The sequence below is a fragment of the Oncorhynchus mykiss genome, chromosome 15 (assembly GCF_057628025.1).
Source record: "Oncorhynchus mykiss isolate SJ-2025 chromosome 15, ASM5762802v1, whole genome shotgun sequence".
Taxonomy (NCBI): domain Eukaryota; kingdom Metazoa; phylum Chordata; class Actinopteri; order Salmoniformes; family Salmonidae; genus Oncorhynchus; species Oncorhynchus mykiss.
The window spans coordinates 50756251-50772900 of record NC_143036.1 but is presented as its reverse complement, the minus strand read 5'-3'; the positions used below and the strand labels follow the sequence as shown (position 1 = coordinate 50772900).

At 41.4% G+C, this 16650-nt stretch overlaps 1 protein-coding gene across 2 annotated transcripts in view; it reads right to left on the bottom strand.

Annotated features, from left to right (window-relative positions):
- Positions 1-9411, bottom strand: part of cerk (ceramide kinase) — a 30980-nt gene extending 21569 nt beyond the window's left edge. For both annotated transcript variants that reach the window (XM_036944452.2, XM_090200235.1), the window contains exon 1: positions 9120-9411. In XM_036944452.2, coding sequence (XP_036800347.2) covers positions 9120-9294 — 175 coding nt within the window. In that variant the 5' untranslated portion in view covers positions 9295-9411. The remainder of the gene's footprint in view (positions 1-9119) is intronic.
- Positions 9412-16650: the final 7239 nt, after the last annotated feature.

Genomic DNA, 16650 nt, shown 5'->3' with positions numbered 1-16650 from the left:
AAGGAAGTGGAGGGTTCAGACCAGGCACATGGTGACGTTAATGATCTACCTCAATCATAGACAGTAACCACCTAACGTTGATATACAGTACCAGTCAAAGGTTTGGACACACCTACTCATTCATTGTAGAACAATAGTGAATACACTATTGAAATAACACATATGGAATCATGTAGTTACCAAAACAAAGTGTTAAACAAATCCAAATGTATCCAGAAGAGGACTGGCCATCCCACATATGCTCTCTCTAATTCGCTCTTTCTTTCTCTCTCTCGGAGGACCTGAGCCCTAGGACCATGCCCCAGGAATACCTGACATGATGACTCCTTGCTGTCCCCAGTCCACCTGACTGTGCTGCTGCTCCAGTTTCAACTGTTCTGCCTTATTATTATTCGACCATGCTGGTCATTTATGAACATTTGAACATCTTGACCATGTTCTGTTATAATCTCCACCCGGCACAGCCAGAAGAGGACTGGCCACCCCACATAGCCTGGTTCCTCTCTAGGTTTCTTCCTAGGTTTTGGCCTTTCTAGGGAGTTTTTCCTAGCCACCGTGCTTCTACACCTGCATTGCTTGCTGTTTGGGGTTTTAGGCTGGGTTTCTGTACAGCACTTTGAGATATCAGCTGATGTACGAAGGGCTATATAAATAAATTTGATTTGATTTTATATTTGAGATTCTTCAAAGTAGACACACTTTGCCTTTGACAGCTTTGCACACTTGGCATTTTCTCAACCAGCTTCATGAGGAAGTCACCTGGAATGCATTTCAATTAACAGGTGTGCCTTCTTAAAAGTTAATTTGTGGAATTTCTTTCCTTCTTACTGCGTTTGAGCCAATCAGTTGTGTTGTGACAAGGTAGGGGTGGTATACAGAAGATAGCCCTATTTGGTAAAATACCAAGTCCATATTATGACAAGAACAGCTCCAATAAGCAAAGAGAAACGACAGTCCATCATTACTTTAAGACACGAAGGTCATTCAATACGGAACATTTCAAGAACTTTGAAAGTTTATTCAAATGCAGTTGCATAAACCATCAAGTGCTATTATGAAACTGGCTCTCATGAGGACCGCCACAGGAAAGAAAGACCCAGAGTTACCTCTGCTGCAGAGGATACGTTCATTAGAGTTAACTGCACCTCAGATTGCAGCCCAAATAAATGCTTCACAGAGTTCAAGTAACAGACACATCTCAACATCAACTGTTCAGAGGAGACTGTGTGAATCAGGCCTCCATGGTCAAATTTCTGCAAACAAACCACTACTCAAGGACACCAACAAGAAGAAGCGACTTGCTTGGGCCAAGAAACATGAGCAATGGACATCAGACCGACCGATGGAAATCTGTCCTTTGGTCTGATGAGTCCAAATTTGAGATTTTTAGTTCCAACCGCTGTGTCTTTGTGAGACGCAGAGCAGGTGAGCGAATGATTTCTGCATGTGTGGTTCCCACCGTGAAGCATGGAGGTGGTGGTGTGATGGTGCTTTGCTGGTGAGACTGGTGAGTGATTTATTTAGAATTCAAGGCACACGTAACCAGCATGGCTACCACAGCATTCTGCAGCGATACGCCATCCCATCTGGTTCGCGCTTAGTGGGACTATCATTTGTTTTTTAACAGGACCCAATACACCTCCAGGCTGTGTAAGGGCTATATGACCAAGAAGGAAAGTAATGGAGTGCTGCATCAGATGACCTGGCCTCCACAATCACCCCTCCTCAACCCAATTGAGATGGTTTGGGATGAGTTTGACCACAGAGTGAAGAAAAAGCAGCCAACAAGTGCTCAGCATATGTGGGAACTCCTTCAAGACTGTTGGAAAAGCATTCCAGGTGAAGCTGGTTGAGAGAATGCCAAGAGTGTGCAAAGATGTCATCAAGGCAAAAGGTGGCTACTTTGAAGAATCTAAAATAAAATATATTTTGATTTGTGATATTTCATAGTTTTGATGTCTTCAATATTATTCTACATTGTAGAACAAAGTAAAAATAAAGAAGAACCCTTGAATGAGTAGGTGTCCAAACTTTTGACTGGTACTTTCATAAACATCTAGGTCTACAGCCTAACCTGCGTCATGATGAAAGCCACTTTTTGATAATGAAAATGATAGAGGGCAGCAAGAACAACACTTGAAGAATTATCACTCATAATATGAGCTGCTCCTCATACACACTGCAGCAGGGTACCCCAACTGGTGGCCCTCGGGACGAATTTGGCTCGCATGTGATTTTATTTGGCCCCCCAAGTTCTGACCCCCCCCCCCACACACAAAAATCCACCCCGTGTTTAATTTATTCAAAGGAATCTCATGCATAACAGAGCGATATATGTGATCATATATTGTAGAAATGTAAGCAAGGTTTGAAATCATTGTTTAAGTCAAATGTTATATCTGTTTGGGATTCAATTTGCAGTTTCAAATTATTTGGAAATATGTTCCGGCCCCCCTGACCATCCTCTCAAGATTCTAGTTGATGAGCCCTGCCCTATAGGCATTTGTGTGTGTGTTGTACCTTTTAGTGTTGTGACATGGACAGTCAGCCAACTTACACCCACTCGGTCAAGCATTGGTTCTATATTTAGTCATATTATCACATATTATTGTCAACATAAAGAATAATGGAGCTTTGGAAACATTCCAGGACTGGAAATGCTAAACAATGACAAGGGCGGTAGTATTCCTTGTACATTCCCCAGTATATTAGCGACAGTATATCCACAGGAGGGGTTATTCTTTAGTCACATGTGGACTCTGTCTGATTAGTGATAGCGATAGCAGAGCGATGGGACGGGTGACTCCAGGTTTACAGCCCGTCATAATCATAAGGGCTTAAAACCGGTTTTATCACTGTGACGCTATGGGCGTATGACATGATGGAATAAACCAAACTGACGCACTTAAATAAAAAATATGAAATACATTGATGAAACACTGGGTAAGCGGAAGTTCACTGGCACAACGACCGACATTCCAAAGATGCTCTGCCTTTATTTCAGAGCATAACGCCTAAGAACAAACTAATCGTGAAGAAAAAAAAAACTGGTCAGCAAGAAACTGTCAACGTGAGAACAAGTGAACTACAGTGTCATGTGTACATTGCAGGGGCCCAGTCATCCGTAACTGGGTCTTCGTCTTCAAGAAACGTCAGTATTAGGAGCTGATGATTATAGAGCAGACCCAATTTGTGTAAAGCCTCTTAAGCCGGTGGCTAACTAAGCACTGCCTTGAATCACTGGCTTGCACAGCGGACTCCCCTACCACGCTGAAAACACAAACCAATTACTGTTGCTGGACAGTATGTGACCTGACCTGGCAGTGTGACGCAGGTTAGAAAACACAGGCGCTTTTGCCACACACTGTTCACTGGTCTGGCACAGCTATAACCATCTAACAACTACTGTGTGTAGAATGCACAGTGCTTCGAGATTGTATTGACAACATGACCTAACTGTGACCCAAGAGTTTTTATAGTCAGGTCATATGGTGAGGAAAAACAACTCAGTCCTAATGTGTAGTCAGATATAACCAAGGGAAGAAGTGTGCATATGATCTCATAATATCTGGCTAATACAAACGCCCCAAATGGGGAATTAGCAGGTGAGCTGCGTAAAGCAAATCATGGGATTTTTATAAAGTACTTACTCTGCGGTTTTTAAACCTCAAACCCATTGGCCTGATAATGGAATAGTACAATTTCTAAATGATAACGTTCCTTAAGTTCCCCCATGTCACCTCTCTCCTCCACACACTCCCAGTCAAACCTTGAATCATCTTCAAGACCCTGGTGCTTGCCTACAGAGCAGCAACGGGAACTGCACCTCCTTACCTTCAGGCTCTGCTCAAACCCGACATTCCAATTCGAGAACTCTGTTCCGCCACCTTTGGTCCCTTGGCCCTCTGTCCTGGCACACCAATAGTGGAATAAGGCAAGCTTCCTCCTAAAGTCAGGGCAGCGGGGTCCCTGCCCATCTTTTGAAAACTTAAAGCCTAAAACTTAAAGCCTGAAAGCCTACATCTTTGAAGAGTCTTCAAAGGCAGTTAAACCCACTGTTCCTAGGCCGTCATTGAAACTAAGAACTTGTTCTTAACTGACCTGCCTAGTTCAATAAAGGTTAAACAAATAAATAAAATAAAATGAAATAAATCTTTAAATAACCTTCACGGTGCCCCCAGCCACCCCCCCAAAAAAATGCCCTTCTCTTTTCCCACTTGCATTGACTTTGCTGATAAATACCTTGTTGAGGGGAAATGCACGATACTATTGGGATGTGTTGTTGTCTCACCTAGCTATTTTAAGATGAATGCACTAACTAAGTCGCTTTGGAGAAGAGCGTCTGCTAAATGAATAAAATGTAATGTAAATTATAGTTGTGGTGGTCAACACTTTTGATAAACAGGGCAAAATAGAAATAAGAGAACCGTGGCTGACTTTCAAACAATGGGAACCTAGACAGAAAGGAGAGACAGGTTAAAAAGGTCAGAGATAGGCTTGGCAATGATAGGGGCAGTGAACTTAAAGAGGGGTCAAGTTTAAGGAGCTCCTTTCGCACCTCGGACTTAGTGACTGCCTGCAGGGAGAGACTTTGTAGAGGAGCAGGGGAAAAAGAGGGAGAAGCACCAGGGATAGTCACATTTAGAAGGGGTGGGAGATGAGGAAATGTTGGACAGCCAAGGAGGCATGGCTGAATCAAATAGGGATCCTGACTTAATGAAGTGGTGATTAAAGAGCTCAGCCATGTGTATCTTGCCAGTAACAACCACATCAACTTTAAGGGACATGGGCAGCTGTGAGGAGAAGGGTTTATTCTCCAGGTCTTTAACCGTTTTCCAGAACTTCTTGGGATTAGACCCACAGAGAGAGAACTGCTCCTTAAAGTAGCTAACTTTGGCCTTCCGGACAGCCTGAGTGCACTTATTTCTAATTTGCCTCAACGAAAGCCAGTCAGCCTGAGTATACGTGTGCCGAGCCTTTAGCCAAATGCAATTCAAGGTGGAGTAACTCTGCAAGATCACTGTCGAACCAGGAGCTGAACCTGTTTTTAATTCTTATTTTCTTTATGGGGGCGTGTTTGTTAACAGTACCACTGAAAATATAAAAAAGAAGGTCCAAGCGTCTTCGACAGAGGGGATCAAGCTGATTCTGTACTATTTTACAGAGGCCAGTTCATTAAGGAAGGTCTGCTCATTGAAGTTTCTTAGCAAGTGTCTATGACAAATCAGGACAGGTCATATCACTGAGCAGCCATTACGAACACAGGCTGTAAAGCAGTGATCACTAAGGTCATTACAGAAAACAACAGACTGATACCTATCAGGTTTATTTGTGAGGATAACATCGAGGAGAGTAGCCTTTTCTGGGTGTTTGGAGTCATACCTTGTGGTGTTGGTAATAATCTGAGAAAGATTTAGGGAGTCCCATTGCTTTAGGACTTGGTCAGGTGGTTTAAGCATGTCCCAGTTTAAGCATGTCCCAGTCCCAGTTTAGCAGGACTAATTCAGACTTGGTGTAAAGGGCCAGGAGAGAGCTTAGGGCAGGTAGGGTACAGGCCGGTGTTAATGGAGGACCATAACACCCAGCAACAGTCAACAAAGAGCTATTTGAAAGTTTTATACCTAAAAACCAGCAAATACAGTAAAAATACAGACTCTTAGCATTCATATGACACACAATTTTATAAGCTCCTATTGGTGCTCATGGGTGCTCACATGTTGGTGCTCATGGGTCCTTTTCAAAGGAAATGCCCTAATGAGTTATTAGCCAGGTTAACTACCTGATTGCCCAGCCCCTTTTTTAGTTTACAGATAAGGACAGTGACCCTTGTTGTCAGTGTGCTAGTCGAGGGTGTGTGTGTGTGTGTGTACGTTTGATATTGCTGCCATGAGTGAACATTGACCTGAGAGCTTTAGAGGGTTATTAAAAGCCATTTGGTTCCACTTAGAGAAAGGCCAATGGCAGTGCGCAATGTTAAGTGATGATAATCACTGTATTTAATGGTGTAATAGGATGGTGTTGTGTCTTTACTATCATTAACTGAAGACTGATAGTTCTTATCAAAGATTCTCTGTAATTAGTTATCACGCAATCAACTGATTAATCACGTAACTAATTAACTAGGAAGTCGGGGCACCGAGGAAAAATATTCAGATTACAAAGTTATCATTTCCTAAAATAACTTTTCAGAAATTTTATCTGATCAATTAGTCTTTGAATTAATTAATTATTTACTTTACCTTATGTTAGTCTCATTCCAAACGTTGTAAATTGTTGGTTATCTCCACGAACCCAGTCTTCACTATGAGTCATCCATACATCAATTGTCTTAAATCATTTATTTACTACTAACTAAGTAATTCACAGAAATGCATAAACAAACAAGGTAAATGTGGTTACATGAAATGATAGGAGAATGTGCCCACTAAACCGTCATGGTGGCTTGTTAGACAAAAGGGGAGGTTGGGGTCGACTAAGAAGTCACTACAGAGTGATAATTATAACAATTGAAATGCTAATCCTTTGCACATGAACACTCATTCGGGAACAATTGCAATCAATATATATATATATATATATATATATATATATATTTATGCTCAGTGTCTCATCTTGATCGCTGGTGAAAAGTTAATTTATTTTGTAGAATTGTGCGTCTCTCTCCCTCTCTCGGGTTGTGGTTAGAGAGGATTGTTCAGAGTGACATTCGTTATAGAATGGTTGTTTCGGCGGTTGTCATTCTTCGCGTTCAATATTCCCGAATTCCTAGCTGCAGACTAGTAATTAATATGCTTTACTGGAGGAGGGACTGGTGCACTTCACAAAATAGATGGATCCATACTTTTTCATTCACCGCCACAGGTTGGTGTAAAACCATGGATATCATAGAGTAAATACACTGAAAACAATTTAAAAAATGTTTACTAGGTTAAAGTTCATATAAGCATATCAGTTAATTGAAATAAATACATTACAACCTAATCTATGCATTTCACATGTCTGGGAATATAGATATGCATCTGTTGTTCACAGATACCTTTAAAAAAGTTAGGGGCGTGGATCAGAAAACCAGTCCGTATCTGGTGTGACCACCATTTGCCTCATGGGGCGCGACATCTCCTTCGCATAGAGTTGATCAGGCTGTTGATTGCGGCCTGTGGAATGTTGTCCCACTCCTCTTCAATGGCTGTACAACGTTGCTGGATATTGGGGGGAACTGGAACATGCTGTCGTACATATCGATCCAGAGCATACCAAACATACTCGACGGGGGACGTCTGGTGAGTATGCAGGCCATGGAAGAACTGGGACATTTTCTGCTTCCGGGAATTGTGTACAGATCATTGCAACATGGGGCTGTGCATTAGCATGCTGAAACATGAGGTGATGGCAGCTGATGAATGGCAAGACAACAGGCCTCAGGATCTTGTCACAGTATCTCTGTGCATTCAAATTACTATCAATAAAATGCGTTTTTGTTCGTTGTCTGTAGCTTATGCCCGGTACAGTTGAAACTGGGATAATCCGTGAAGAGGACACTTCTCCAGCATTCCAGTGACCATTGAAGGTGTGCATCTGCCCAATGAAGTCGGTTACGACACCAAACTGCAGTCAGGTCAAGACCCTGGTGAGGACGACAAGCACGCAGATGAGCTTCCCTGAGACAGTTTGTGCAGAAATTCTTTGGTTGTGCAAACCCATATTCATCAGCTCTCCGGGTGGCCTGTCTTAGACGATCCCGCAGGTGAAGAAACTGGATGTGGAGGTCCTGGACTGATGTGGTCTGCGGTTGTGAGACCGGTTGGACGTACTGCCAAATTCTCTAAAACAACGTTGGAGGCGGCTTATGGTAGAGAAATGAACATTTAACTATCTGGCAACATCTCTGGTGGACATTCCTGCAGCCAGCATGCAAATTGCAAGCTCCCTCAAAACTTAGCATTGTGTTACATGACAAAACTGCACATTTGAGTGGCCTTTTGTCCCCAGCGGAAGGTGCACCTTTGTAATGATCATGCTCTTTAATCAGCTTCTTGATATGCCACACCTCTCAGATGGATGGATTATCGTGGCAAATGAGAAATGCTCATTATAACAGAGATGTAAACAAATGTGTGCACAAAAGCTGAGAGAAATAAGCTTTTTGTGTGCGTATGGAACATTTTTGTGATCTTTTATTTCGGCTCATGAAACATGGGGCCAACACTTTACATGTTTCATTTTTGTTCAATATTTCAGATATGTTCCTGTTTATTGTAAATACCCCACAGTTGAACTTGTACAGTGGCATAAAGTACTTAAGTAACACTACTTTAAAGTACAACTTATGTAGTTTTTTGGTGTATCTGTACTTCATTATTTATATTGACAACTTTGACTTTTACTTCACTACATTCCTAAAGAAAATAATGTACTTTTTACACCATGTATATTCCCTGACACCTAAAAGTACTCCATTAATTTTGAATGCTTATCGGGACAGGAAAATTGCCCAATTCAGGCACTTATCAACAGAACATCCCAGGTCATCCCTACTGCCGCTGACCTGGCAGACTCACTAAAGAGAAATGCTTCGTTTGCAAATGATGTCTGAGTATTGGAGTGCACTGCTGGCTATCAGTCATTTATAGAAAGAAAATGGTGCCATCTGGTTTGCTTAATATAAGGAATTTGAAATGATTTTTAATTTTGGTACTTAAGTATATTTGAGCAATTACATATACTTTAGATACTTAAGTATATTTAAAACCACTTTTATTCAAAAAGTATTTTAATGACTGACCTCTACTTTATTTTCGACAAGTGTTTGCGGGTTTTCGCTTATTTCATTGTAGTCACTAATTAATAAGGAACTCCCCACACTGCTTGTCTAGGGCTTAATTGAAAAGAAAAACCTGCAGACACTAGACCCTCCAAGTGAATGAGGTTGACACCCCTGTATTAAGGGATCTTTACTTTAACTCAAGTATGAGAATTGGGTACTTTTTCCTAAACTAAATTTGTAATAGCAAAAATAACAACTTGGCTGTTACTACGGCTATCCAAATTAGCACTGGCCAATGAAACGGATGGTCTGTCTAAAAACTAGACCTTATAATAATAGCATTTCATGTGCTTACCATCTTTAGAAATACAATTGAAGCTCGCAGAGCGTTTTCTCCTCGTCTCAATCTCCTTCCAAAATCCCAACATAACGCGGTTCAGAGTCACTTCTACAACCCTGTTCTTGTAAAAAAGTTGCGTTGACAATAACGTTGGTTGATTTACCATAATGAAGAATTCATTCATGAGCATTGTTACAATGTGTAGTGTTTCGCAGTACGCCGAGGTAAACACGTTGCATAAACTCAATCGCTCAACAATGTTTTGCTGACAGGCAAAATGACAGAGCGGGCGCGTTCGAGCAGATCATTTTTTTTGTCTAGCCATTGAGCACTGTTGGATACCTTCTTTCAAAGTGTGTTGTGTTATGGTTGTACAAATTGTTTGACTAGCAATTACATGTCGACTGCGTGAATGATAAAAATTGTGATTAAGGTCATGCAGTTTTTTTTATATAGTTGCTGCAGTTGCTTTTCACCAACTGCACCATGCAGCCACCACCTCCATTGTGGGAGGCACTATTTATCAATAATTTGGGTGTTTTTGTTTGGCCCATGTGAGTGTGGGCAAATACATGACTGAAACAGGAAGCAACATTTCAACGCTACAGGGGATACAAATTAAAAGTGATTTGAAACCTCTCTCGAACCAATTAATTATTCACACGTTATGTTTCCAGTTTGAGTATGTGACATGGGTGAATAGTAAAGTTTATTTTGACATTTTACAGACAAACGTATATATATTATGTTGACAATGCCATGTTGATCTGAGCCTTACTGTTGGAAAACCACCACAGTGTCCCACTTTTGGCTGTGGCAGATATATCACTACTTGACTTTCATCTTGAGTCGGTTGCTTTCACCTTATTGCTCAACCCCCCATGCAGTTGACATGTAGGTAGGTACAAGTCAGAAATGTTTAATCCCCATAATGCAACACTCCTTGAAAGACTTGACAAAAGTGATCCAGTCGAACGCGCCCAACGTGAAATACTATAGCCAAAGATTTCTACATCTAAAACTAACCCAAGATATACCAGAGCCTGTCGTTTTCATTGGAAACACATTTGTAGTGTTGGAAAAAGTACCGTATTGTCACATTTGAGTAAAAATAAAGATACCGTAATCACTCAAGTAAAAGTTAGACATTCAGTAAAATAGTACTTGAGTAAAAGTAAAACACGCATTTGGTTTTAAATATAGTTATGTGTCAAAAGTGAAAGTACAAATAATTTCAATATCCTTAAATTAACTAGACAGCACTATGTTCTTGTTTTTTAGTAAAACTTGTCAAAAAAATATAAATAGTAAAGTACAGATACCCCCAAAAAACAACTTAAGTAGTATTTTAAAGTGTTTTTAATTAAGTACTTTACACCACTGCAAATGAGTCAAAGTGGGCAGAACAAGGAGGTGGGCAGAGCTAGCGAGATCCTATTGGGTGCGTTCTACCATGTATTTGCATATTTCCGTTAGGAAACTCCTACTGTGAAGTGCTGGTGTGCAATAACAAAATTCGCCCTTGCACCCCTAAACAACTTTCTTTTTTTTTTACCTTTGTGAAGGGTAAAATCTACAAAACTTAGTCCACTGTTTGTAACAGATTTTTGTTTTGGGAAATCTATATTGCTCAGTGGGGATTTTAGCTTGTAAATCTTGGTGGGGCAAACTCCCAAAAAACATTTCAGATGCATGCCAGCAAAGCCACTACACTACACTACTTTTCATTCATTACATTATAACAGCGACAAAGGTGAAATGCCTCCTTATATACATATACTTGGAATCACTTGCCACTTTCAAAATGGAACACGAGTCGCTTTAATAATGTTTAAATAATGTTCACATACTGCTTCAGTCTATGTACAGACTGTATTATAATCTACTGTATTTTAGTCAATGCCACTCCGACATTGCTCAATCTAATATGTATATATCTCTTAATTCCGTTCTTTTACTTTTAGATTTGTGTGTATTGTTGTGAATTGTTAGATATTACTGCACTGTTGGAGCTAGGAACACAAGCATTTCCCTACACCCGCAATACCATCTGCTAAATATGTGTATGTGACCAATACAATTTGATTTGATTTTAAAGGTACCACACACTGTTTGGGCCTACATAAAGCTTTCTCAACAGCAGAGCTTTCTTTTCAGCACCATGGATTGACTCCTTACCACTTCTACACCTGGCTATCTGCGGAGCCTTGTCTGGCAGCGAAACAGTTAATTCAGTCTCATTTACTGCATTTTTAAAGGAAAACAATAGCTGATATGGTTGACAATTGAGATGCACAAACTTTGACATAAGGGAACAACGAGTGGATAAGAGGCAATCTGTCATTTCAATTAAGACATTAATGAGCGAGCTAGGACAGACGTAGTCAATATAACTATTTCTTCAGCACTTTTGAAATGTACAGCGAAAGAATACAGAATATGGGCCGTTCTTACAGTATTCTCCCTGTACACAAAATCAGAACCAAAGGATAAATAGAGGGGGCATATACAGTGCATTAGGTTAGTTTTCAGACCCCTTTACTTTCCCACATTTTGTTACAGCCTTATTCTAAAATGGATTTAAAAAAATGTCCTAATCACTTTACACACAATTCACCATAATGATATTTGAAATTTGAGCAAATTATTTAAAAAAACATGTCGATTACATTTACATAAGATTTCAGACCCTTTACTCCGTACTTTGTTGAAGCACCTTTGGCAGAGATTACAGCCCGGGTCTTTTTTTGGTATGACGCTACAAGCTTGGCACACCTGTATTTGGGAACTTCCACATACAGTACCAATCAATACTACTCACCCAATACTCAGGTCAGGTGTGGACCAGTGCTGCCTTGGCTGCAGTCTTGTAGTTCGCTGCTGCTCCCTTCTTAGCAGGCACAGCCATGGCATCAGTCATGAAGTTAAACTTCAACTTGAGAGTTGAGCATGCATTTAAATGGCTATACAAATAAGCGGCCATCTAGCTAGGCTAATATTGAGAACTAAACTCAGCAAAAAAAAGAAACGGCCCTTTTTCAGGACCTTGTCTTTCAAAGCTAATTCGTAAAAATCCAAATAACTTCACAGATCTTCATTGTAAAGGGTTAAACACTGTTTCCAATGCTTGTTCAATGAACCATAAACAACTAATGAACATGCACCTGTGGAACGGTCGTTAAGACACTAACATCTTACAGATTGAAGGCAATTAAGGTCACAGTTATGAAAACTTAGGACACCAAAGAGGACTTTCTACTGACTCTGAAAAACACCAAAAGAAAGATGCCCAGGGTCCCTGCTCATCAGTGTGAACATGCCTTGGGCATGCTGCAAGGAGGCATGAGGACTGCAGATGTGGCCAGGGCAATAAATTGCAATGTCCATACTGTGAGAAGCCTAAGACAGCGCTACAGGGAGACAGGACAGATCGTCCTCGCAGTGACAGACCACTTGTAACAAGACAAGCACAGGATCAGTACATCAGAACATCACACCTGCGGGACAGGCACAGGATGGCAACAACATCTGCCCGAGTTACACCAGGGATGCACAATCCCTCCATCCTGTCCATAATAGGCTGAGAGAGGCTGGACTGAGGGCTTGTAGGCCTGTTGTAAGGCAGGTTCTCACCAGACATCACCGGCAACATCGCCAATGGGCACAAACCCACCGTCGCTGGACCAGACAAGACTTGCAAAAAGTGCTCTTCACTGAAAAGTCACAGTTTTGTCACACCAGGGATGATGGTTGGATTCGCATTTATTGTCGAAGGACTGAGCTTTACATCGATGCCTGTACTTTGGAGTAGGATCGATTTTGAGGTGGAGGGTCCATCATGGTCTGGGGCGGTGTGTCACAGCATCATCGGACTGAGCTTGTTGACATTGCAGGCAATCTCAATGCTGTGCGTTACAGGGAAAACATCCTCCTCCCTCATCTGAGACTTCTTCACAACAGTATCTCGGACCTGCCTGGTGTGTTCCTTGTTCTTCATGATGCTCTCTGCGCTTTTAACGGACCTCTGAGACTATCACAGTGCAGGTGCATTTATACGGAGACTTGATTACACACAGGTGGATTGTATGTATCATCATTAGTCATTTAGGTCAACATTGCATCATTCAGAGATCCTCACTGAACTTCTGGAGAGAGTTTGCTGCACTGAAAGTAAAGGGGCTGAATAATTTTGCACGCCCAATTTTTCAGTTTTTGATTTGTTCAAAAAGTTTGAAATATCCAATAAATGTCGTTCCACTTCATGATTGTGTCCCACTTGTTGTTGATTCTTCACAAAAAAATACAGTTTTATATCTTTATGTTTGAAGCCTGAAATGTGGCAAAAGTTCGCAAAGTTCAAGGGGGCCGAATACTTTCGCAAGGCACTGTATATATATATATATATATAATGAGATCATGTGACAGATCATGCAACACTTATATTGCACCGAGGTGGACTTTATTTAACTAATTATATGACTTCTGAAGGTAATTGGTTGCACAAAATCTTATTTAGGGGATTTATAGCAAAGGGGGTGAATACATCTGCACACACCACTTTCCATGTTTTTACTTTTTATAATCTTTTGAAACAAGTCATTTTTCATTTCACTTCACCAATTTGGACTATTATGTCCATTACATGAAATCAAAATAAAAATATATTTAATTTACAGGTTGTAATGTAACAAAATAGGAAAACCCCCAAGGGGGATGAATACTTTTGCTAGGCACTGTAGCTACTGCAGATAACAGGCATTTAGACAGATAATTTGCCCAAGACAGTTCACAGAATTGCCCATTTATTAATTACAAAATGTAGCTAACGTTAGATAGTTTATCCATAGATTCTTACCTTTGTCTCGATTCGGAAGTCTCATCCAGATCATCATGTCCCTGGTGAGTGGCGTGATGCTTGCTACAGGCATTTGTAGTTCTGTATGATAGCCACATTAGCAGCTAATTTGCATGTCATTTTTGGGGGAGGTGGGTAAATACAGGCAAATGTATTGATTAAAGTTACCTTTCCGAGAGAGAGATTTATACCGTTAACAAAATGTTACACCAGGGTAAACGTACACGAAACACAGCACTTATTTGAAGTCTTTCTAAAAATCCAAAATTAATTTAGGATATATATTGATATTTTTCTTTATTTTTTGGGGTAAGGGGACCCTAGCGGCCAGGGTCCCTAAGTGACCACTTATGTCTGGAACCAGCATAGTACTGATCTTAACTGTTTTTTGCTGCTTTTGATCATTTTATCTGTATATTTGAGTCATTTAGCAGACACTCTTATCCAGAGCAATTAGGGTTAAGTGCCTTGCTCAAGCACACATCATACATTTTCACTCTAGTTGGCTCTGGGGTTCAAACCAGGAAACTTTCAGTTGCTTGCCCAACGCTCTTAACCATTAGACTACCTGCCACCATGTACAGGAAATCATCATCTGTCATCTTCTTCGGTGGGGTTTATTGGCGGTTGGAATCCAACGTTATGGTGCATTACTATCTTATGTTTCACAGAGTAGTGGCTGAACGACGACCCAGATAATATAGAGCTGGCGGGATTTTCCATGCACCGGCAGATCAGAGAAGCTACGTCTGGTAAGATGTTTATTTCTCAATAACAGCAGGTGCGAGTTATTGCTCACCTGAGGTAGCTGTAGACCACAATATCTACCAAGAGAGTTCTCATCTATATTATTCGTAGCCATCTATTTACCACCACAAACCGATGCTGGCACTAAGACCGCACACAACCAACTCTATAAGGCCATTAGCAAACAATAAAATGCTCATCCTGAAGTGGCGCTCCTACTGGCCGCGGACTTTAATGCAGGCAAACTTTAATCCGTTTTACCTAATTTCTACAAGCATGTCACATGTGCAACCAGAGGGAAAAAAAATCTAGACCACCTTTACTCCACACACAGAGATGCATACAAAGTTCTCCCCCACCCTCCATTTGGCAAATATGACCATAATTCTATCCTCCTGATTCCTGTTTACAAGCAAAAACTAAAGCAGGAAGTCCCGGTGACTCGCTCAATACGGAAGTGGTCAGATGACGCGGATGCTACGCTACAGGACTGTTTTGGTAACACAGACTGGAATATGTTCTGGGATTAATCCAATGGCGTTGAGGAGTATACCACCTCAAGTCATCGGCTTCATCAATAAGTGCATTGACGATGTCGTTCCCACAGTGACCATAGCCCAACCAGAAACCATGGATTACAGGCTAGGTCCGTATCAAGCTAAAGGCTAGAGCTGCTGCTTTCAAGGAATGGGACACTAATCCGGACGCTTATAAGAAATCCCTCTATACCATCAACCAAGCAAAGCGTCAATACAGGATTACGATTGAATCCTACTACAGCGGCTCCGACGCACATCAGATGTGGTAGGGCTTGAAAACTATTATGGACTACAAAGGGAAACCCAGATGCGAGCTGCCCAGTGATGTGAACCTACCAGACAAGCTAAATGCCTTTTATGCTTGCTTTATGGCAATCAACACTTAAGTATGCTTGAGAGCACCAGCTGCTCTGGACGACTGTGTGATAACGCTCTCAGTAGCCAATGTGAGCAAGACCTTTAAACAGGTCAACATTCACAAAGCCACGGGGCCAGACTGATTACCAGGACATTTACTCAAAGCATGTGCGGACCAATTGGCAAGTGTCTTCACTGACATTTTCAACATCTCCCTGACGGAGTCTGTAATGCCTACATGTTTCAAGCAGTCCACCATAGTCCCAGTGCCCAAGGAAGCGAAGGTGTCCTGCCTAAATGAGTACCGCCCCGTAGCACTCACGTCGGCAGCCATGAAGTGCTTGAAAGGCTGGTCATGGCTAACATCAACAGCATCCTCCCGGATATTCTAGACCCACTCCAATTCGCCTCCGTCCAAACAGATCCACAGATGACGCAATCTCAATCGCACTCCACACTGCACTTTCCCACCTGGACAAAAGGAACACTTATGTGAGAATGCTGTTCATTGAGTACAGCTCAGTGTTTAACACCATAGTGCCCTCAAAGCTCATCACTAAGCAAAGGACCCTGGGACTAAACACCTCCCTCTGCAACTGGATCCTGGACTTCCTGACAGGCCGCCCCCAGGTGGTAAGGATAGGTAACAACACATCTGACACGCTGATCCTCAACATTGGGGCCCTTCAGTGGTGTGTTCTTAGTATTTTTTTTTACTTAATATTTTTTTGGTTTAGTCGCTAAATATTTTCTTAACTCTTCTTGAACTGCACTGTTGGTTAAGGTCTTGTATGTAAGCATTTCACAGTAAGGTCTACAGTTTGATTTATTTTTTATTGAACCTTTATTTATCTAGGCAAGTCAGTTAAGAACAAATTCTTATTTACAATGACAGCCTAACCCCGCCAAACCTGGACAAATTGTGTGCCGGCCTATGGGACTCCCAATCACGGCCGGTTGTGATACAGCCTATAATCAAACCAGGGTCTGTAGTGACGCCTCTAGCACTGAGATGCAGTGCCTTAGACCGCTGTGCCACTCAGGAGCC